At 49.5% G+C, this 20,979-nt stretch overlaps 6 protein-coding genes across 6 annotated transcripts; 1 reads left to right on the top strand and 5 right to left on the bottom strand.

Moving 5' to 3' along the window:
* Nucleotides 1-361: 361 nt before the first annotated feature.
* On the bottom strand, nucleotides 362-3,363 carry F4807DRAFT_228843 (uncharacterized protein). The gene is made up of 2 exons (XM_047994134.1): nucleotides 1,234-3,363; nucleotides 362-1,156 (listed from the first exon to the last, which is right to left on the bottom strand). The coding sequence occupies exons 1-2, from the start codon at nucleotides 3,202-3,204 to the stop codon at nucleotides 419-421; spliced, it is 2,709 nt and encodes a 902-aa protein (XP_047851167.1). The 5' UTR covers nucleotides 3,205-3,363; the 3' UTR covers nucleotides 362-418.
* Nucleotides 3,364-6,319: 2,956 nt separating this feature from the next.
* Nucleotides 6,320-9,214, bottom strand: F4807DRAFT_438794 (FAD/NAD(P)-binding domain-containing protein). Its single transcript, XM_047999154.1, has 3 exons — nucleotides 8,133-9,214; nucleotides 6,843-8,070; nucleotides 6,320-6,807 (listed from the first exon to the last, which is right to left on the bottom strand). The coding sequence occupies exons 1-3, from the start codon at nucleotides 8,474-8,476 to the stop codon at nucleotides 6,736-6,738; spliced, it is 1,644 nt and encodes a 547-aa protein (XP_047851166.1). The 5' UTR covers nucleotides 8,477-9,214; the 3' UTR covers nucleotides 6,320-6,735.
* On the bottom strand, nucleotides 9,215-10,261 carry F4807DRAFT_438787 (uncharacterized protein). Its single transcript, XM_047999153.1, has one exon. The coding sequence runs from the start codon at nucleotides 10,083-10,085 to the stop codon at nucleotides 9,558-9,560; it is 528 nt and encodes a 175-aa protein (XP_047851165.1). The 5' UTR covers nucleotides 10,086-10,261; the 3' UTR covers nucleotides 9,215-9,557.
* A 1,157-nt stretch (nucleotides 10,262-11,418) lies between these two features.
* F4807DRAFT_438783 (uncharacterized protein) lies at nucleotides 11,419-12,045 on the bottom strand. The gene has a single exon (XM_047999152.1). It carries the CDS (start codon nucleotides 11,969-11,971, stop codon nucleotides 11,504-11,506), a length of 468 nt encoding a protein of 155 aa, XP_047851164.1. The 5' UTR covers nucleotides 11,972-12,045; the 3' UTR covers nucleotides 11,419-11,503.
* A 1,815-nt stretch (nucleotides 12,046-13,860) lies between these two features.
* Nucleotides 13,861-16,965, top strand: F4807DRAFT_438773 (MFS general substrate transporter). The gene is made up of 3 exons (XM_047999151.1): nucleotides 13,861-14,494; nucleotides 14,576-15,001; nucleotides 15,069-16,965. The coding sequence occupies exons 2-3, from the start codon at nucleotides 14,590-14,592 to the stop codon at nucleotides 16,451-16,453; spliced, it is 1,797 nt and encodes a 598-aa protein (XP_047851163.1). The 5' UTR covers nucleotides 13,861-14,494; nucleotides 14,576-14,589; the 3' UTR covers nucleotides 16,454-16,965.
* Nucleotides 16,956-20,852, bottom strand: F4807DRAFT_438770 (P-loop containing nucleoside triphosphate hydrolase protein). Its single transcript, XM_047999150.1, has 2 exons — nucleotides 20,391-20,852; nucleotides 16,956-20,327 (listed from the first exon to the last, which is right to left on the bottom strand). The coding sequence occupies exons 1-2, from the start codon at nucleotides 20,626-20,628 to the stop codon at nucleotides 17,245-17,247; spliced, it is 3,321 nt and encodes a 1,106-aa protein (XP_047851162.1). The 5' UTR covers nucleotides 20,629-20,852; the 3' UTR covers nucleotides 16,956-17,244.
* Nucleotides 20,853-20,979: the final 127 nt, after the last annotated feature.

The raw sequence follows: 20,979 nt of genomic DNA, 5'->3' as shown, positions 1-20,979 counted from the left end.
TGAAGCCTGTAACACTATAACATTCTATGTCCTTAAGTTAGTAGCCCGAGTCATCAAGCCAACAAGAAAAGCCTAGGAAGAATACCATACTTAGCACGATGCCTTTTCTAATCATAATTACCCTATTATGTCCTTCACATCATTGAGATTTGCTCGGGCCAAAAGATTATATTCTATTAATGCGACTCCTGTCCTATCACTGGGAAATGTGTTCCCCCAAAGCCAGCCTCTAATGAGAATTCCTAATGCAACTTTTCGCAATGTGCCGTGCTTGGGTATCAATCCAATACTCCCATGCCGATGATGATAATTGCAGACCTAGTCCAGAAAATCCCGGGTTCCATCATCAGTAGTCCTGAACAACCTTCTTTCTTGCAAACTGTGACAACTCTTCACCAAAGTATCATTAATTATACCACTAACCCCTGCGCTCCGATAAGCCGCCAGTTATACCAAATGTCGCGGGCACAGGTGGGCGTTGAATCTCTAGACTTCTGCTTGGGACCAACCTGCCGCCGGGCGTTCTTGGATGTGGCACGTTGACCCGGCCGCTTCGCTCCGTGAGCCTGCTAGGCGCACCATCTTCGTCTGCGCTGTCCGAGTCACCATCGTCATAGTTCGCTAGCCGTGCGAAGTAGTCGGCGAGACCGTCTACGCTAGGTGTTCCGACGACGACGTCGTACTGCGGCGGAGGTGTGGGCATCGGAGGTGGCGGATCGTCGTCGTCGAACGCCGGAGGATTGAAACTAGGATGCCTAAGGAGGTGCATGGGTCTCGGGGCGACCGGAGCTTGAGGTTGTCTCTGTAGGGATTGCGATCCGGCAGCCGGATGTTGCTGTATGTGTGCGGCTGGTGGCGGTGCGATGACCTGAGACCCGGTGCCGGCCGCGCTGACGGTGTGGTCGACGGACGGTATCGTGCCGGTGCTCGACGCGGGACTCGGATTGGTGGCGAGTATTGCGGCGTCGGGACAGCCGCAGCTCGACTGCTGGTGATACATAGGCCGATCAGCGCCCGAGTACTCTGGCAGGGCGGTATTGGCCTGCGTCGCGCGGCAGTTGAGGACGGTGAAGGGCGAATCGATGCTAATCTCAAAATGTCGACGCCGCTTGCCTGCCGGGTCTTCGGGGTCGAGGCGGGATATGCGCATGACGATCTACGTGGAAACGATTAGCAATGGGTTCCCGATGCGTGTGTTGTAGGCGGGGAAAGATGGAGGATGAATCAGCATACCTTTATCCAGTGATACACGTTAACATTCTTCCAACTGCAATCCGGATGAAGTCGTAGGCTTTTGTCTTTGGCCATCTGCTCGCACGTCGGAATCTGGACATTCATCTCAATCTCTGTCGATCCCCAATAAGCCTCCAAGCCCAGGTCTAGATCGCCTAATAAATTATCTGCGGGATCGGGCAACGGCTGTGGTGCGGTGTGAGCCCTAGATGCTTCTTGGCTCCGTCGTCGTTGCGCCGCGATCCGTGCCTCGTGCCTCTGATCCGGGGTCAGTTCGCCACCGCTCAGAAAGTTTATTTCCGACGCCTCGAATTGCTTGTCGAGAGGTTTCCCTGCAGATTTTTCCAATAACAAAATCTTCCTCCCCGGATCCTTTCGGGTGACTCGTCGGTCGTTAGTCCAGTACTCGATGGACTCGGTCACGAACACCTTCAACTTATGAACTTGCACCTTGGCCAGTGGCGTCAATTTGAATGCGATAGGTATTTTGGTACCGATGGGGAAGGACTTCCCCGATATCATTATATCGTAATGGAGTTGATCCTCCCACTGTCTGCTGATAGATATGGGCTCCGTCATTTCGAGGGACAGCTGATCCGGCACCCTGACGATGCAGACCTCTTTCGCCCCGTGTAGATTAGGCTTGAAGGCGCCTGCTCTTTCTACTATCGTCTCAAGCTCCCACTTGACCGATCCGAACTGGAGCTTGGTAGTTTCGAGCTGATGGTGGTCGATTGGTAGCTCAAACGAATACTCGTATGTGCCGGGGTAAAAAACCTTGTACGTCTTCGGCTGTACGATGTTCGGATTGGGCGTGTCCCCTTTCCCGAAGCTTCGGGACTGAACTGACTGCAACGAGAGTCGCTTATAATCGCGGGCCGTCAGATGTCCGGCGGGTCTATTTTTCAAGGCTAAAGATACCGTCGATTGGGAAGGGGATGCTGGACGCCGGGATCCGGGACATTCGGCGCTGCTCCGTAACGAGTAAGCGCATTGATTACCAAATTCGGTCTCCCACGTCTCGTGCGCGGCGTGGAAAAACGTCAGCACCTGCGTCCGGAGGGATTCTTCCTCGAATTGCTCGACTTTGATGGGCGGGATACCTTCCGGCCATTCTGTCCTGGCTCTACCGTGGAGCTTGAGAGTGACCGACTTGATCTTCACGTTCTTGGACACGTTCAGCTGCAACTTACCCCTCAGAAGCGCGGTCGAATTGGCCGCGTCGTTTCGCGGGTGTCCGTCGTGTTCGAACCCGGTGAGAAATACATTCGGTTCTGCCAATATTATAGAACACGAAACTCCACTCCCGCTTGCCACTGGTTTTGGAACCTCCGTCACTGATGAACTCATTACGCTCTTAGCTGAGCGAACCGACATAGTACTATTCCTGTGCGAATTATGCGCGGCCGTTGCCACGATTGGCGAGTTCGCTGAGCCGGTCATGCTAGCGGTACCGAGCATCGAAGAGGTGGCGGAAGGAGGAATTGCGAGCATGGAATGAGGCCTGGGACGCGGGGCGCCTATCGTATTCGGTCTCGGTCTCGGAATCAAATCGCCGGCGGCGCTAGCAACGGTTGGGGGCGTAGGATTATCTACAGCTACGTATTGGGAGAGATGAAACTTCAAGGGCCCCAACACCTTTTCGATTACCCGTCGCGGTGAGCTCCTATGTACAGTCCCTTCTTCCTTCTTAGAGTCTTCCCTGTTGCTCTTTTCCTTCCTGAACCTAGACGACTTGGACTTTGCTAGGGCAGTAGGCCTCAGATCGGGCGGCGTGTACCCGGCGGGGTAGGACACGATATGGATAGACTGAGGTCTCCTCGGACGAGGCCGGATATGCGGAGTGGGAAGGCTCGGAGCTGTACGGTGCCTCCGCTCCGTCGACCTCGGTCTATAGTAAACGTTGCCGGCTACGGGATATGCGTGATGATGTTCCGGGCGGTGGCGATCTCGACCAGTTATGTCTGTCATGATGGTGCTGTTAGGAATAAGTAATTAAGAGATACTCGACTAATATGAATGCGCAAAACGAGCGAGCGAGCTTTCCCGTCGTCGTCCGCCAGCCGGATCGGATGAGTATATGCTGGTTAAGAGGATGGGTCTATATCTGTCCAAGAGGCACATGCTAACATGTGGGCCAGCGAGGACTACGCGGTATAGGGATGACCGACAAGCAAGCGAACGGGCGGGATGGCACGGCACCAGGTCATGCGGGACGGTCTATGCTAAACGGGAGCTGGTGCGGTGGCAGAGGTGGATGGTGATAGGCATCATAGGTAGAAACACGGGCTAGGAATAATAGACTGCGAGAGGAAAGAGAAAAAAGTATAAAGGGTTTCCTCTTTTACCGAAAAGAGAAGTACGATGATGTGTGCGTATGTGCGTAGTATGTGAAAGGGAGTAGAAAAAGAAAAGAGCTAGGAAGGGGTGCGGAGAGCAGCAGGGCAAAGTACCTACGACAAGGTGAATCATAACCAGGTCATGATTGACAACTGGGGGATAACTGGGGGAAGGTTCAATTCTATGTGACGGAGACAGGGCAAGGCACGAAGTACTGTTGAATAGCCGTGTGGTAGGAAACACCTGGCTGGAAAGTTTCAAGGTTCCGGGATGACACTTGCTAGCACGCTCGTTGCGGTTGCGGTTGCGGACCCGCCTATAACGAAGTGTGTAAGTATATGCGCAAGTACATATGTATAGGTAGGTAGTTATATATGTACTTAAAAGGTACTATCAAGAAGTAACAATTACTAGTAGCGTATAGTAGTAATAAGGTTGGAACGCAACAATGAGGGAACGTTTTCAGCAACACGCGGGGGAGAAAAAAAATAAGACTAAAGTCGTACGGATGAATTGGGGTGGACCTGATCAGACCTGATGCGGTCAAGGGAGGTTGTATGATCTGTACGATGCGGTCGGCTGGGTCCTGAGCGATTATTTGGGGTATAACGAGAACGCTATTCGCTAGACTTCTCTCTTCTTGTCGGTCGGTGAGGGGACAGGAAAGCGGCAGGAGGGCGGAAAGACAAGCAGGCAAGGAGGGCAGGATGACTGATGACACGGATGAGGTCTGCGTTACCTTTTCGACAGGTTGATGTGATATTAATGGAGGTTGGGTCGAACGGGTCGAACTTCCAGGGCTAGAGATGGTTCTCGAGTCGCAGATGACGGTATGCAACTAATTAGATAACAAAGACTGGGTAAAGCTGAGCGGGAGAACTGCAGATGATATTCCTATGATGTATTGCTTTCAAGCATACCCCTGCTGGTGCCGTTGACATAAGCCGGTAGCTTGGAAAGGAAAAGCAGCTAATAAGAGAACGCCTCCCCGCTAATGATGGAGCTATCCACGGCGGAGAACCTGTCGATGCTGGTAGTATTTCGATATACTATGCGCATATAGACGTAAAGCGTTCTGGCCCTTCGTACCTATCTACTAGGAGGAGGTATTTATCATTGCCAAATGCCATACCAAGAGTTCGGTAGCTCGGAAAGGGCCTTACTCATAAACCGGATTCAAATCACTCGTCATTTATCGCGAGTGTACATTAGGTAGTCTCAAATACTGACAAGTGACATCCCCACGCGCTCACGACACGGGCAACGGTAGGATAGTATTGAAAACGATCATATCCTAGGTAGGTACGACAGTACTTGCGTGTTTAGTCGCCGTGCCACCCGGTTCATTCCAAATCAGGAATTCGTAAGGCTTTAGCAGGGGTCAGCAATCACTTCTCGGAACAATCAGTCATGTGAGGATTTGGAGATAGTTCCCACGTCACAAGCGAATTAGTGTGAGCCAGTAGATAGCAGCGATTTTGACAAAATCCATAGAATCGTGGAGAGAAAAAGACGAAAGAAACGCAATAGCGTATGCGGTGCCGTATGTAGCGTATGTAGCGTACCAAATACAGTGCCGCGGCCAGGCTGTTTCTGGTAATCGCTAGGTAATCCCTGAAAGAACACTCAATGCATTCAATATGTGCGTGTAATGCATACATAAGCTCTGTAGAAGCAGCATTTCCGATGCTAGACCGGCAGGTTTAAGTTGTCACACCGCATATGTAGAGAGACGAGCCGGAACTTTCTTCCATCTTATTTTTTTTAATTGTTCGGAAATTACAACAATTTGGCCGACGAGGCGAAGAAACGTGAGGCAAGAGAGGCGACGGAATATAACGCCCACACAACTCATCACCTACCTATCCGACCGCGCCTTCCACTTTCCGGCTACGGCATTTATTTATTGAGACTAACCGAATTAGTATTTAGTTACGCCGGTATAGGTTGATCTGCTTAACCTGGTTAGCCAAGTTGGCTAGGGTCCTTAATAAGGTTCATTTAGTTATTTTTGAAATGCCGTGTGTTCCCCGACTTGCCGGGATAACGAGCTACGTAGGTACCTTTTATACATACCTGCCTACCAGCTACATACCTACCTATGTAGTGACGAGATCGTAGCGATCTGGAGCACTTGAGCCAGGTGGTATTTGATGTAAAGTAAAATACTGGAGAAGGGTTGGAAGGGTTTAGCTTTACGATGCGTGAAGCCGTTTCACTGCTTTAATGTTCCCTAAAGTCATGGTCCATTTAACCTTAATTGAAGTTGACTCGTGTAAGGTGCATAGATCTGTGAGTACCTATTGATGGTATGCACGATGTTCTCAATTGGATGGTTTGACAATTGTTGTTGGTGGTGCATCACGGAATGTTCGGGAGCTTGTGAACACTGAAGCGATTGAAGCGATTGAAATGTTTTTGAGGCTTCGCAGCCACCATGTCCACCATGTCGTCATCATCGAAAAAAATTGGTGAAAGCTGGCGCCGTCTACTGCGCCGTCCACTAAACTAATTATCTGACATGCAGGTTCTACATAACGTCTCATCATATGGAAAAACTCGGGTTATGAAAATGAAACTATGGGAGGAGTTAACTAATTTCTCAAGTTTCTGTCAATCGAACGATTTGTTAGAAAAAAGACGCAGAGATGTTTTCGGAATAGTAGAAAACGCGTACCTAGTGTTAAGAGGTTCCCGAACTCCATGATTCTTCGATATGTACTTACCTACCTACCTAGGTAGGTATGTACATACCTAGTTTTAACGTTAAAACCTTGAAAGGGCGGGTTCACGGATACAAGGTTATGCTTACTTAAAATATGCAACCTTGGAGTCATTATCATTACTATGCGGTACTCGGTACATGGATGTACAAGAAAACTTCCTGCAACTTAGAATAAGATCGAAGGATCTATTAATTGGCCAATTATCCGCTGTCATTTCTCTTCAGCCGGGAAGAAAAGGGCGAGGGGATGCAAACATCTTCCATGGCAATCTCATCGTTCATCTTACCAAGCATAAGTTGGAGTCAGAGAATTTCCAATATTATGGTAGTAGTAGGTATGGCTTCAACATGTTTATTTCGTTTAGGGGACACCGTATAGTAACATATAACCTACTCGATTCCGATTAAGAACACCTTCCCGTCTGCTTTCATTCGCCCTAATGTCTCGACTGTGCTTGAAGCTTATATTCTTCATAAGTTTCGTACTGGTAGAACGTCAGCGGGTCAGCCTTTTTTTCGTCCTAAATGATTTTGTCAAACACACCTCTTCTCGCATTGCCTTTCTAGCTTCAGGCCAGGTCTTCCGACCACATCCAGGAACGGCGTCGGGGTTGGTCTCGAATAGCCTCCAGGAGTGATTATTCATCGGTCCTTTAGCTAGCCAAGTCCATAACTCGTGGTCATACCACCAAAGTCCCCAGCCACGGCCGGTGAACATATGGTCTATATTATCATAGATGCCGGTGCCTGCCGCCTCATGGAGGAACCGGTAGAATGAGTATGATTTAATGTAACCGGGAAGCATCGAATGGTCCTTCTCCCATCCGCCTCGCCACCAATCATGGTACGCGTTAACCTGCGCGTTCATCTCGTCCAAGGATGGTAGAAGAGCAGGCGAGCGAGGGCTCTTCGCCAGCGGCTGTTTTTCCGCAGATTTGGTGGTTTCTGCTGCCCAGATCTGCGCTATTGCCATCGAAGCAAGCTCGCACACGCTCCATACGGGCTCTTGCGGTGCCATCCAGCTCAAGAAAGCTACGGAGGAGGCCCAGCGCGGAGGGAAGATCATCTGGAATAGACGAGGAATTCGTGGCTTTTCCGAGCCGTCCCGATCTTCTTCGGTTTCGTCCTGATCCTTCGCACTGCCCCGGAATTCATCTCCTACTCTCTTGAGCGGCACCGCGCCAGAGCCATCCATTTCCAGCTCGGGAAAGATGCTGAAGTCAATTTCGTATCCCATACAAAATATAACCACGTCGGCTTCAACTGTCGTGTCATCATCTAACAGTACTTGATCGTCTCCGACAAATTCCTTGAACCCTCTAACCGGAGTAATGTCCCCTTCTTCTAGAGCAGGGATAAAGTCCTCCTGGACCGTTGGATGGACACGACTTATGCTAGGACCAGGCAGCAACCGCCAGTCTACTTCTAATTTGTGAGCTGCACGTTTCAACCCTTCACTCCTAGCAAGTCCCCGAGTCGCGAGTCCGAACCTAGCCGTATCGATTATCATTTTGTTAGTCATCACTTTATCCGCGATAGGCGCCATCAACCAAGGCATCTTTTCATCGAGGAAGTATTTAAGGCGCATCATGGGCCAAGAAAGCACCGAATCCATGGGGATACCCTCTTCGGTACATCGTGAGACCATCATCCTACCTCGTCGGTAGCTCTGGTACACTTTGGTGGCGTGTTTTCGCAAGGAAAGGGAGATGTCGCAGGCCGTATTGCCGATTCCTACGACGAGAACCTTCTTGCCCCGGTAGGGCTCCGGACTTGCGCCTGGTGTTCAGTTATCTCGGTCTGGTGACTATAGGTTGGAAGATACGGTTCTTACCTCCTATAGGCTTGCGAATGAATAACCTCCCCCTTGAACTTATTTCTGTTGGGCATCGCAGGCCACACGGGGACAGTCTGGCTACCGTGGCCAAATACGACCTTATCAAAGGACAAGGTAATGTCGCCCTCTTGATTTGTGACTCGGACATCCCATGCGTCCTTGGATGTGTTTCGGGTCACTCTTTTAACTGTACTATTATAGTGGACGTGACCATGTAAGTCGAAATGCGAGGCGTACGAGTCGAAATACTCCTGCATTTGAGGGGCTGTGGGATGCAGTGGGTAATCTACTCGAAATTGAAATGGACAAGTGTCAGCCTTACATGTCATCCCGATTCCCATTGCATCGAAGCAGGTTCCTGACCTTTGGGGATTGGGTAGTCGCTGAAACTCGACTACATCGTGTTAATTGTCGTGGGTAAGAGGTGCGGGATGTTTCGATTACGCACCGTGAACTTGCTGACGTTACAAACCGTCTCGTCCAAAGCCGAAGTAAATTCAGGGTTGTGGCTAACTGACCATAGGCCGCCGGGCTTATCTCGTCTCTCAAACGCGACTGCGTCAAACCCTTCCTCTCGTAACGTCTTCAAGGCCGTGAGTCCTGCCGGGCCTGTCATAAGAGGAGTTAGCTGATGGACATACGGAGGATACATCTTGAAGCTGCCTACCTAGGCCAATGACCGCGATCTTGATATCCTCCATCTCCGAGGCTGTTTGAGTGCTTAGGTACAAATCGGATCCAGGTAACCAACTTGCAAGCCCCTCAGTTTTCTGGACTTATTTCTTAGCAAGATCAAACTCCAAGTATACCATTAGCCCAAGACTTTGGGACCCGTATGATCTTTATTATATTATAAGGAATTTTAGCGTTCCGGGATTCGGCTCGAAAACGTGCTCGGGGCTGGCTGGGACAAGGTGTTATATCTTTCGAAAGCGTAGTTGGGTTAGGCCACGTTCGTCAGCCCGGGAATAATCAATGATGGTTACCGTGGCTCGAGATATTATACCTTGCAATATTAACGAAACATGCATATGAATTAAGCGCTTGCGTTTTATATTATAATCTATTTATAATTTACAAGGCTTATGTATGGTGATTTTACTTAAAGCTAAGTGCTTATTTCATAATCTACTTACGTAATATAAGATTTATCTAAAAACAACTTCCTTTCTAACTATTATAAGTTAATTATCCATGCATAGGTATTTATACGAATCGCGCGTTACCTAGGAATCTCGTGGCAGCAAGTTCCTTAATGAATACTTGAATGATAACAAGAAATGAATGTGTTTTAAACCAGGTACTCATGTTAAGGTAAAGAGTTGAGGGATCGAAAGATGTGTGTGTCCGGACCATCCAAATTCTACCACATCGTCCTCCCAAACCTTTACGATACTTGCAGAGAAGAGATACTTTTTCATATTAGGAATCGAGCCCGTCGATGTAAAAGCAATCCGGTCCTCCCTCAACAAACTCCCTCGAGCCAAGAGATCCGATAAATTCGCAAAGCTCGCCTTTGATAAAGTTAACGCCGTGGCAGAACCAGTCCGGACTTTGCCTTCTCTCTAGCTCGGACTCCTCACGCTTTGCCTTCTCGAAGGATCCGGTACAAGCGTTCATGCATGACTCCAGGCTGTCGTTTTCCGGGTGGGTCGCGGTCTGCGTAGCGTTGGCGGGGGTGCACTTGGTGTCGCACCGGACCAGACCGATGTACGGGTTTCCGTAGGCCGGGGAATCGGCGGTGTATGGAGGACACTGGCAGAAGGAATTGTAGTCCGGGTAGCCGGATGTCTGGGTAGGGTTCTCGCAGGCGGTTTTAGGTGTCCCGGATGCAGTTGTAGATGTTGGCGTGACATCCCGTTTTAACAAAGCGCTCGCGACGGCGGTGCTGGTAAGAGTGGACAATGCTAAGAGACTCAACCATATCGAGTGGCCGTTCTGACGCGACATCTTAACTGCCTTGGTTTGAAGTGAACCCTAAATATCTAGGTATGTATGATAGGGGTTTCGGGGGGGGGGACTATATTAGAATATTAACGTGGGAGTGTTCAGCGGATTACCGAGTGTCCTGCATGCTGAAGGAAAGGGTAAGAGTCACGTTAAAATCGTGTTCACCAAGAGTTATATATCAATGCTAGTAGTTATATTGTTGGTATTTCGAAAACCGGACAGCTCGCCGTGAAAACGCGGAGGAACAAATGATCAGCCAGAGAACTCGGTGTAAGGTTTGATTCAAGTCATGATTGGCTTCCGCAAACGACATCTGGTTCGTAAAGCTCCCTTACACCTTAGAAATTAGCCTATCAGCTGCCTTGTCCTTTACCAAGACTGAGTTGTTCATCGTGCCAACGTGCTTAACATTAATTATAGTAGTATATTGCAACCATTGTGATGCTTGACAGTCTCACCGAAGCGTTTATCGCTTATGTATGCGCCACTGTAGATCCGTCGGCTCCTCGGCAAAATTCCCCTTTGCCCCTGAGTGCTACCACCTGGCAGAAGGGCCAAGAAATCGAAGCTGCATCGAATCTGCACCGCCCCAATCATCCCGCTTCTTCTATAGGCGCGCAACCGAGATCTTGGCTAGTGGCCCTAAACGATCAGCGGCCGTACGGTAATCTACTTGGGGAAGTTTCATTCACTTAGATGCAACTTGAAACCCTACATAGTACTTGCGTCTGTCATCCTGTCTGCCATGTTCCAAATGCGACGCCCATCAAAAGATGGAACGTTGAGGCTCCGAATAGAACCAACCGTATACAGTGGCTTAACATCATCCTTATAAAGGCAGGTAAGTAGATTCGTATAATTATACTTTCACTTCCAACTATAACCTCAATAAAGCTATCCGGGACGCTGTGCGGACTGGCGCCAAGAAGTAATATACGAAGGGTTCAATAGAAAATTTTTATCGAACGTTTTATAATCGATTGCCTGACAATAATACGCGCTGGCGATGCTAATAATAATGCGGTCATACATACCTACGAAAAATCGGCCGTAATAAGAGATGCCATCGGGTGTTAGGGCGTCGTTCGCTTCTGCTTGCTACTGCCCAAAAGATTTCCTTACCTATGTTAAACTTATTTCGCGTTTATGTCGTTGCGGCTCTACCATGAAATGTAAGTAAGAAACATGGTATGTTCGAATGAACATTGCTATATCATTTACGTTGAGTTATAGTGAATGAAAATACCACATAATCTATCAACGCACTTTGATACTCCCATTTTATTCACAATTCATGATATTCCCGTGCTCATTCCCAGCCGTGGCTTCTAATTGAGTATAGACGTTTATCTAGGTAGGTAATCTCTGATTCGTGCTCGTCACACACACGACCCCCTTTTTGGCCGATATCTCCCTAACTATGAGGAGGTCGACAGATCAATATCGTTTCCGTCGAGCCACTGTCCCATCTTGTCGTATAACTCTAGCCATTGGGGGTTGGCTGCGCCTAGATCTGGGCTTTGGATGGTCGGAAGGCAGACGTCAACGTCATGGCCAAGCATGCTCTGGGCCGCTCCGAGATATTTGTAGCCCTCTGGGTATCTGTCGAGGGTTTCCTTGGCGAAACTTGGCGTCATCTTACCGTCGACAGGAACGAGCTTATCCTTCTCGTATACCAACTTGACGTACTTGACCTTCCAGGCGGAGTCGCGGAGACAGAAGAAATGAAACCGGCAATCGCAGTCCACGTCGAATACGATCGGTTCGATTCCTGTAGAGTCGTTTCCACCAATCCTGAACCGTTGAGTAATGGTCGCCTTCATTTTACCGACTGCTCGAGATTTAAAGGGGTTAAGCTCAACCAACGTGCCGCATTCGCGGTGCATGATAAAATCGCCATTCGATTTCCCCTCCTTTGATTTTTCGATGAAGTTGTCGATAGTTTGACGCTTACTCCAAGCTAAACGACCCGGTGATCAGCCTCGAAATACCCGGACTCGTTCGCTGTGGGTAGATAGGTAAGTAGGCAGTTACTAACTTGTCCAGACATACGCGTCGTCGCAGAAAAGAGAGCGGAAGTTCTTCCATTCGGATGCGTCCCGATAAACGGGCCAACCTTTGCACAGCTCGGAAACGATCAGCCTAGCTTGGAAGTCGCTCACTTCGCCGTTGATGTGAGAATACACCTTGGCTTGAGGGTCATTAGGCGAAGTCATGTTTCAATCTAGAGAAATTGGCTCAACAACAGCGTGACTTGGTCAACTTCTGCTGTAATACGTCAGAGGTGTGGTGGCACTAAACGCATAGGAGAGATGCGGCCATAGTAGACCGGCCGCATCAATGTTAAATATGGCCGGTCTGTCATCCTTTCTTCCCATAATGATTTTGCTTTTGTTAAGACGGGACGGAAGACCTGCTCTAGCCTGCCACCTGAATGTCGCTACCACTTCATGAGGCATCGTACATTGTTTAGGAATGCACAACGGGAAAGCAACTATACGCGTTCGTCTCGTCTACCTGCCGTCATGTATGGGGGGGCTAAGCGGTGAATAGAATTGCGTGCAGCAAACTGACAGAAGAGAACGTTTCACAAACGTGCCAGAGCTAGGTAAAGCAGGTAACGTAGAGTAATACACCGACATACGTAATTCGTAAGTGATGCGCCCATCCAGTTGAGGGTTTTGGCAAACATGTCTGCACCCGCGTTCGATCAAGATCGGGTTTCGGCTTAACGTACTTACCCATCATTGGAAGGGAGAGGGCACCGGGTTTTATATGCTTTTTTATCTCTTCCAACAGCTTCACAGCTTCGCGGCTTATAATATAAGCAAGTAGGTAGCCATATTCCATTCGAAATATCGGTGAGATCTTTCACCTTCCTGCGTACTTACGGGTATGTACCGTCCCGCCCGTCCGCTACGGCAGGTTGCATTGCCGCTGGATATGTCGTGGTGGTGGTGGTAAGTCGGCATGCCGAAAAGGGAAATGTTGGGCTTCGATAACCTGTCACCTCCCTCGGCGTGAGAAGCATGCACGATGATGACGATAATTGGAGTAATTGGGTTGCGATGGTATCGGTTTTAAGACTTTCCTGCAATAGGATATGTCAAGAACCTTGGAACCACGTTCGTCTTTATCTGCAATAATCAATGTCAAACAAATCCCACGGGGTCCATACCTAGGATTATTTGTCAATCCCACGCAATTCGACTTCTATGCATAAGATAAATGAGGACGTGGGAGCATAAGGTAGCAGTGCTAGGGAAGTAAGTTATCATGTTTCCAAATACCGGCCCAGACCTTCTTTAACGGGGTGTTATTAGAGGTTGTCAGAAAGGGATCCTACAGGCATATACAGGCATCTACAGGCATCTACACATGCGAGCCGCTATTCATAGTCGCTAATGGGTATGTGTGAGTAGTACCATTGCCTACCTAGTAGTATTGCCATATGATAAGACGCAGGGATTATGGTGATGGCTGCAGATCCCCTTGCATTCTTTTGCATCTTTGCATCATCGACACGTTGGGTCCGGCCGAAGCCAGAAATCAGCTCCGAGCTTGTCTAGCCTTGTTCAGCTGGTCTCGAACGGAAGCGACATAGCCTTTCCAAAGGTTGTGATATTAGGTAAATAGTAATATTATGCCATACGGTAGTTGATACTCGACGAAAGAGATATTATGCGGCCCGATGTCGCAGACGCGAGAAGGTGGATAAACACTAGGTACATGTAAGTAGTAATTAATGTTCTTACCATATTTATTAAATATGGCAGCTACCGCCCTACGCGACGACGTACTACCTACGTAACTGACGGGCCGGTCAAAGAAAACTTCGGCTGGGATCGTTGAAAGAAAAAGCGCGAAAAACTCCGAGGCTAGTCGCACTTATTCGGCGTTCCGACCCCAAATCCGTCGATAAGCCGTTGATGTATGTCTCTGACTAAAGGCTTTAGGTAGGTACACATGTAATTTATGCAAAATCAAACTAGAAGAGCACTAGAGAGACCCATTGAGATCCGGTACCTCATGTTATTTAACTCTTATTTGACAAGCCACCACAAGCCTGGCGGATCGGTACCCGTAAATACCCTTGCTAGGAAAGCCCCTGGAACGGGTCGGGAGAAGTAAGCTTATCTTCCTTCTCGAACTGCCCTTTATTAATCCTTACAAATGCTTCAGGCCCGTTCAGTTGTGAAGGTACGTATTTATGGTCCAAGATTATGTGATCTCTTTGCCATCTGATGAGGGTGGGATGGCCCCGTCAATTTAGTCCCTTGAGGCTCTAGAATTCTTGTCGAGTTCTTATTCTCACATCGAGACTTGCGGCGTAGATTCCTTCCTACCCAGCCGATCTATCTGCTTTCTTGATTCTTCCGCCGTTTTCGAGCGCCAGGGTCGCTGATCGCCTCGAAGAGCGTCCATTAGCTAAGCGAGCGAGAAGATATCGAGACGTCGAGACAATTTCGGGACAGCGCTGGGTCACTCACTATATTGAACGAATATGGGCGTCGACGATGAGCACCAGGCCGTGCCCGGCGATGGTATCGTAAGCTCAGGGGCTTCCAGCGTCACTGAGGTTCCCCTGAGAAGTCATGGCAGCTTCTGGACGGAGGGATCACCGGACTCGCCGGGTGTGCCGCCGTTATCTGCCGGCTCCTTGATAATGAGTGCCGGGACGCGGACGCCTATGCGAGATGACACGTGGACAAGTAGCGACGAGAAGGACGGTGCTGAGGGTATCGAAGGGGAGAGTGAAGAGAACGAGGAGAACGAGGAGAGCGAGGAGAATGGGAGACGTATTAAGGGTCGGAGCCTGACTAGATCCGATACTAACATATCCATCGCCGAAACGCTTCCCTTTTCCCAAGAAGCTCTTTTCGTTATGGTCATCTGCTCAGCGCAGCTTTTTACGCGTGAGTGTCCAAGTCCCCGTCCCTTATTTCGTTGCTTGAGTTCGCCTCTAGCTAACGCTCGATGAAGAGGCTGGCCTCGGTCAAGTGATAAGTATTATCCAGACGATCGGCAATAGTTTCGGCATCACGAATCCCGGAGAGCTGAGCTGGTTCATAGCCGGATACAGCTTGACTATAGGAACGTTCATATTATTCTCGGGGAGGCTTGGAGACTTGTATGGTCATAAGACCATGTTCCTGATCGGCATGGGTTGGTATTCCATCTGGAGCGTCATCTGCGGGCTTGCCATCTACTCGAATCACGTCCTCTTTATCTTCGCCCGTGTCTTCCAAGGAATCGGTCCCGCTATCATCCTCCCGAACGGATTGGCCATTTTCGGTGTTACCTACGCTCCCGGACGACGGAAGGAGATGGTCTTCGCGCTCTTCGGCGCTATGGCCCCGATAGGATCTGTCCTCGGCTCGCTATTTGCCAGTATATTTGCCCTAGCTTGGTGGCCTTGGGCCTTCTGGGCATTTGGTATTGTCCTCGCCGCGACCTTGGTCATAGGATACTACGCCATCCCGGAAGCTTCGAATGCGCACCACCACGAGAAACCGAAAGGCTTACAGGACACGCTACAGCAGCTCGACATGGTAGGAACAGTTATCGGCGTGGCTGGTCTCGTCTTGGTCAACTTCGCGTGGAATCAGGCCCCTATTGTGGGCTGGCCTGAACCTTATGTCTACGTGACACTGATCCTCGGGTTGCTGCTCCTGGGCACGTTCTTCGTGTACGAGTTGAATTATGCGCAAAACCCCTTGATCCCTTTCCACGCACTCTCTTTCGATGTATCGTTCGTCTTGGGTGCCATAGTGTGTGGTTGGTCTTGTTTCGGGATCTGGTTCTTCTACACTTGGCAGTTCCAGCTCAACCTTCGACACGATCCCCCCCTATTAGCGACAGCCAAGTTTGCTCCAGCAGCTCTCTCGGGATTGTGCGCGGCGCTCTTCACCGGCTACTCGTTGCATCGTCTGCGGCCGCCGGTAGTCATGACCATGGCCCTCGTTTTCTTCACGATAGGCATAACCATCATCGCTACTTGCCCCGTCGAGCAAATCTATTGGGCCCAGCTTTTCGTCTCAATTGTCGTTATGCCTTGGGGTATGGATATGAGCTTTCCGGCAGCAACGCTTATTCTGTCCGACGCCGTGCACCGAAAGCACCAGGGAATCGCCGCGAGCTTGGTCAACACGGTGGTAAATTACAGCATCTCGCTGGGCTTAGGTTTCGCCGGAACAGTCGAGACGCAGGTCAACAATGGAGGAGGTAATCCAGCTGATGTACTCAAAGGTTACCGGGGGGCGTTCTATATGGGCATTGGTCTTGCAGGACTAGGTGTGGCTGTATGCCTTGCTTTTATCGCTAAAAGCAGGAAGCACAAGAAGGCTAGCAGTCAAGAAGAGGCCTGAAAGTCTTTTCTGGTCGCAGCAACATTGCTCTAGGCTCTAGGTCTTATATTTCGGCTTAAATGTCTTACCGGTCCTTGATGGGACGTTCGAATCCTACAAGATGCCGGTTGTCAACCATGCCTTAGCGAGGGCCGCGTCATCCTTGCTTGTCCGAGCACACGATGTCAGTGGCCGAAACAAGGATAGACAAGCAAAGAGCAAGTCTAGGTTCAGTATGAGTAATGGATTTTGAAAAGGGAAACTTGCATTTGGGATGATACCACACTTTTCATTTAGCGGTGTGTTCGTCTATGGCATAGAGACGAGAACATTGAATTACTGCAGGCTGCGGGGTACATGGGCGGGAGGATCAATCATTCGAGTCGAGGGATAGATTAGAGCGGGCATTCGTTCATCTGTATGTATTATGGTTTTGTATAATACTCTTTCAGGCCGAATTAGGAAATGATTCTAAAGATCAGGTAAATAAAGATCAGGTAAATAAAGATCAGGTAAATAAAGATCAGGTAAATGGGCATCATCATGCTTTCATGTGTTGCATTTCAGCTATATGTGATGTGTATGGATGCGAAGTACTACATATATGACAGTTACCGTCCCCCGCCGGATCCTCTCCTCGCAGCTCCGGTGTAGTCAGCCGGTAAAATGCAACGCCACACAATGCTCAAAAGCCCCTAATATGCGCCTATAGCAACGCCGGTGCAGAAATATCTCCGATATCCATGACCCCCGAATATATACACGCCTGGACTTGGCTAGACAGCGACGAGATACCCGGTCGGGTTATTTCTCTACCCTCCATTCTGACCTGGCTCTGTATGGGGGCTCGCTATAATTCTACTTGTGATCCTCAATTCTTCCATAGCTGAAGCCACAACTACATCCCATCCTTCACCACCCGTCCGCATCACGAGATAAGGGTTGATGTCTGCTGAGAAGTATCTCTCTCGTCTCGTACTGGCTCGCGAGCTGCCTTCTAGAGCTGAGTACGCGCTCCTCGTTGTGCGCATACGTTTCTTTCCAGGCTGCCCGCCCTCACTGAGTAGGCTGCTGCGGGAGACTCTTTGTTGCTGAAGTCGCTGATCGTATGATACGATGCTACGAACATAAGGCGCTATGTCGAGACAAATCGACCTCATAGTCCCATCGAATACAGAAGGATCAAGGTAGCCCGAGGCAGTTGTTTTCTCTGAGGCGGCGATAGGGTCGAATGCGAGACTATAATCTATTCGCGTAACGGCCGGTTGTGCGTCCGGATGCCCGCCGAGATGGTGCTTTAGCTTCGCAGTAACTTCTACCTCGTCTAACGGCTTGAAGGTGCTCGAGACGCCGTCTGAAGTCCGCCCATATCGTAACTGTCGTCTACCCAGATGCCTCAAACTGGAAGCCATATCGAAACTTGCTGTATCGTAATGGATGGTAGGGGATGCCTCGATGAGCTGCCGACCAATGATAAAATCATCCTTTGCCTTTGCTGGTAGGCAGGGGATGGACGGATCTAGGGAAATTTTGTTGGGCGTCGCTGAGAAATCGGTCAAGCCAAGGTCTGCGTCGCTCATGAAGCCGACGTACGAGTCCATTGATTCCAAAAGCTCAAGTCTCTCTTTTGCTGAGGAACATTGTTCGGTAGCTGTATCTGCCCAGGAATAGTATTCATCTTTGGGCCGATAATCGAACGTGTCGAGAGACCAGTTTTCGCGGACCTGGAGGTGCAATTCCTCTTCGATCGATCGAAATGATGAGCTGTTGATCGTCGAGTCCCTGCTAAGCCAGCCCATGCCGGCTTGGTACGTGTCTTGGCTGACCACTCGGATAACATTGCCGTCTTCGTCGACATCACAGCCTTTAGGCCATCTGGGGTAAAACCAGTTAAATCCTCCTTGTACGTCTCCAACCCCGATCTGACACCAGTAGTTGAGCTCGGTTATTGAGGCGCGGAAGTCGTGGCCGCGTGAGTCGTAGAGTGCCTCAATTGTCCGTCGTCGAAGAGCATGTCCCTCGTTGGCGGCGATAAGAAGGAGCAGATCGACGGCGAGGTCCTTGGGCGGACTAGAGAAGCGGAAAATGCCATGTAGGTTGAAACTCTGCAAGGGAACCAATGCCTCGTCGTTGCATGTCATCACAAAAGGGCGTTTTGACTGAGCAATCATAGAGACAATGGTCGCCCAGAATTGCTTGTCCTCTTCGTACAGTACGTCGACTTCCTCGAGTAGAATTAGGGACTGTTTCTGAGTTTTGGGCGACTTCTTTGTATCATTCGCACTGGACGAATTCGTCGGTTTCTTGGTTGAAGTTGGAGTTGGCGTTGGCGCTATAATCGCCTTCGGTTTGAAGAATGCGGTCATCATGCCTTGTTTGCCAGACTTCAAGTCTCGATCCACCTCATCTTCCGGGAGGCCTTCTTCCCGGGGCGCGTCTTCCTTATGCCGGTGCTGAACGAGATGGTTCCGGGTCATGTCGCCGACCTTTTCTAGGACATCTTTGCCATTCCTTCTAGAACCTGAATTAATCTCAAAGACCTCAAACTCAAGCTCCTTGGCAATGGCGTACACAGTCGCCGTCTTGCCACAACCATGTGGGCCGCTGAGGACCACAGCATTAGCCAAGCGACCGCCATCTCGAGATGTTCGGCGAGCAGAACCAGACCGTATGACCGTCTTCTTCGCGTTGCTTTGGCTACCGCTCTGTGACCAGTCCCCTTCTACTTCGGATATCTCGTCCAATTCATCCCCCTCCTCGTCACTAGAAACAACAAACCCGTCTAATCTCTTCTTTCTTTTGCCTCTACCCTTCACCGGAGCAACTGCCTTTGCCTTCACTCCAGAATCTGTTGCGCCGGTGTCCACAGCCTGCACCTTAAGAGATTCTAGCCAATCACGTAATAGCTCGGCTTCCCGGCCATTCTGAAGCACCCGTTCTGCTGATGAAGGTGCATACTTCTGGGTCCACGCACTCGTTTCGCACGTCGCCCTGTCGAAAGCGGACAGGTTTTTCTCGATAGAACTGTAAGCATGCGTAACCGCTGGATGCGCCTTTGAGGTATTGTCGGGTCGATGAAGAGTTTTTAATTCACCAAATATGCGCGCCTGTAGTTTCTTTCCGCTTTCAAAGTGCCTACTAGGGACCCTTAAAACAGACGGTGGCGGTTGGAATTCATCATCGTCAGCATTCAGGTCTTCCTTCATCTGCTTTAAATTTAGTTTCGACGCAGTCTGCTGCAGTATCGACTCGGATTCGGGAATTTGGACTTGTTGTCCCTTCGCCTTCCGTTTATTTTGGAGGCATCGGTATTGTTCACCGTCGGTGGAACCAGATGTATTAGAGCTATGTGACTCGTCACCACGCACGTGCGCTGTCTCTTTCGATGGCCAGGCTGGATGCTGTGCTCCCGGCACCTTGAGTTTATTCACCTTGACGCCGGGGACCGGGACGTCGAGCTTGCCGGGAGCTGGCTGGACATGTTTCGATGAGTTAGATGCCGAGCCAAAGAATATTCGCCGCTCAGGCTTTTGCTTTTGTTCAACTGGGCTTGTGTTCGTCTTCCCTTGGAAGAACGGATGGGTAGCTTTCTTAGGTGGCGGTTCGGTGTCCCGACTCGAGGGTGGCGTTTTAGGAAGGACATGAGGAGCATATTTCGGCACGGTTGTTATCATCGCTTGCGAATCGGCACCGGCGAGCATGTCGCGTATCTTATGACCAATTCGAAGTCGTGAAGTATCATCGTCCTGGCCGTAGTGTATAGAAACTACTAACGTTTTAGGCTTTCGACCACGTTTCGTTGGGTTCTTGGCGATAGGCTTCGGTTTCGGAGGGGAACCAATTGTACCGGTTGCGCGGTTGAGTTTGAGCACCTTCGGAGGCTTTGAGGTAGAAGCTGTGCTAGAGGTAAGTATTGCATTACTAGGTACCTGATCTATCATCCCCTGACGCCTCATACCTGATGTGGGTGCGTTTTGGGTATCGCTTGTCTGACCTCGCTTTCTCTTGAGTTTGCTAGACGGAGGACTTTGATCGGTATCGTTGTCGGCAGCCTCGACAGAATTGGGACTACACGAGGGGTCTGGCGTGACAGGAGTTACGACATTTAACATGCTATCTTTAGGAGTATTGTTCGTCGAGAAAAATGGGTGAAGCTTCTTGCATTTTATGTCGGTGCTAGCGCTCTGCTCGTTCATGATGGCGGCAATGATTATTTCATGTATGACTATCTTTGATATACCTTAAAAGGTATCCAGGACAGAGTTGACATGTGATGTTGTAACCATTCTTTGATGATATTGTTGTAATAATGTGACAATATATGTGCGTAGTGAATGTCAATTAGGAGTCGCCTGAGTAGGTAGTTAGAAGTTGAGAAAGTGAAAGTTGAAAGTCGAATGTTGACGAGTTCAATTGCTGTGAATTTGACGTGAATGCGCAAACTCAATATTGAAGAAGTCGCGTCTTACTAGTACTAGTACTAGGCATTACTGCGCGTCCTACGCGACTACCTTCCGGCCATCAATTAAGAGATGCGGTTTCAACGT

Source organism: Annulohypoxylon truncatum, assembly GCF_022578515.1.
Source record: "Annulohypoxylon truncatum strain CBS 140777 unplaced genomic scaffold F4807scaffold_33, whole genome shotgun sequence".
NCBI lineage: Eukaryota > Fungi > Ascomycota > Sordariomycetes > Xylariales > Hypoxylaceae > Annulohypoxylon > Annulohypoxylon truncatum.
Note: the sequence above shows the minus strand (reverse complement) of the source record. Positions and strands in the feature narration are given on the sequence as shown.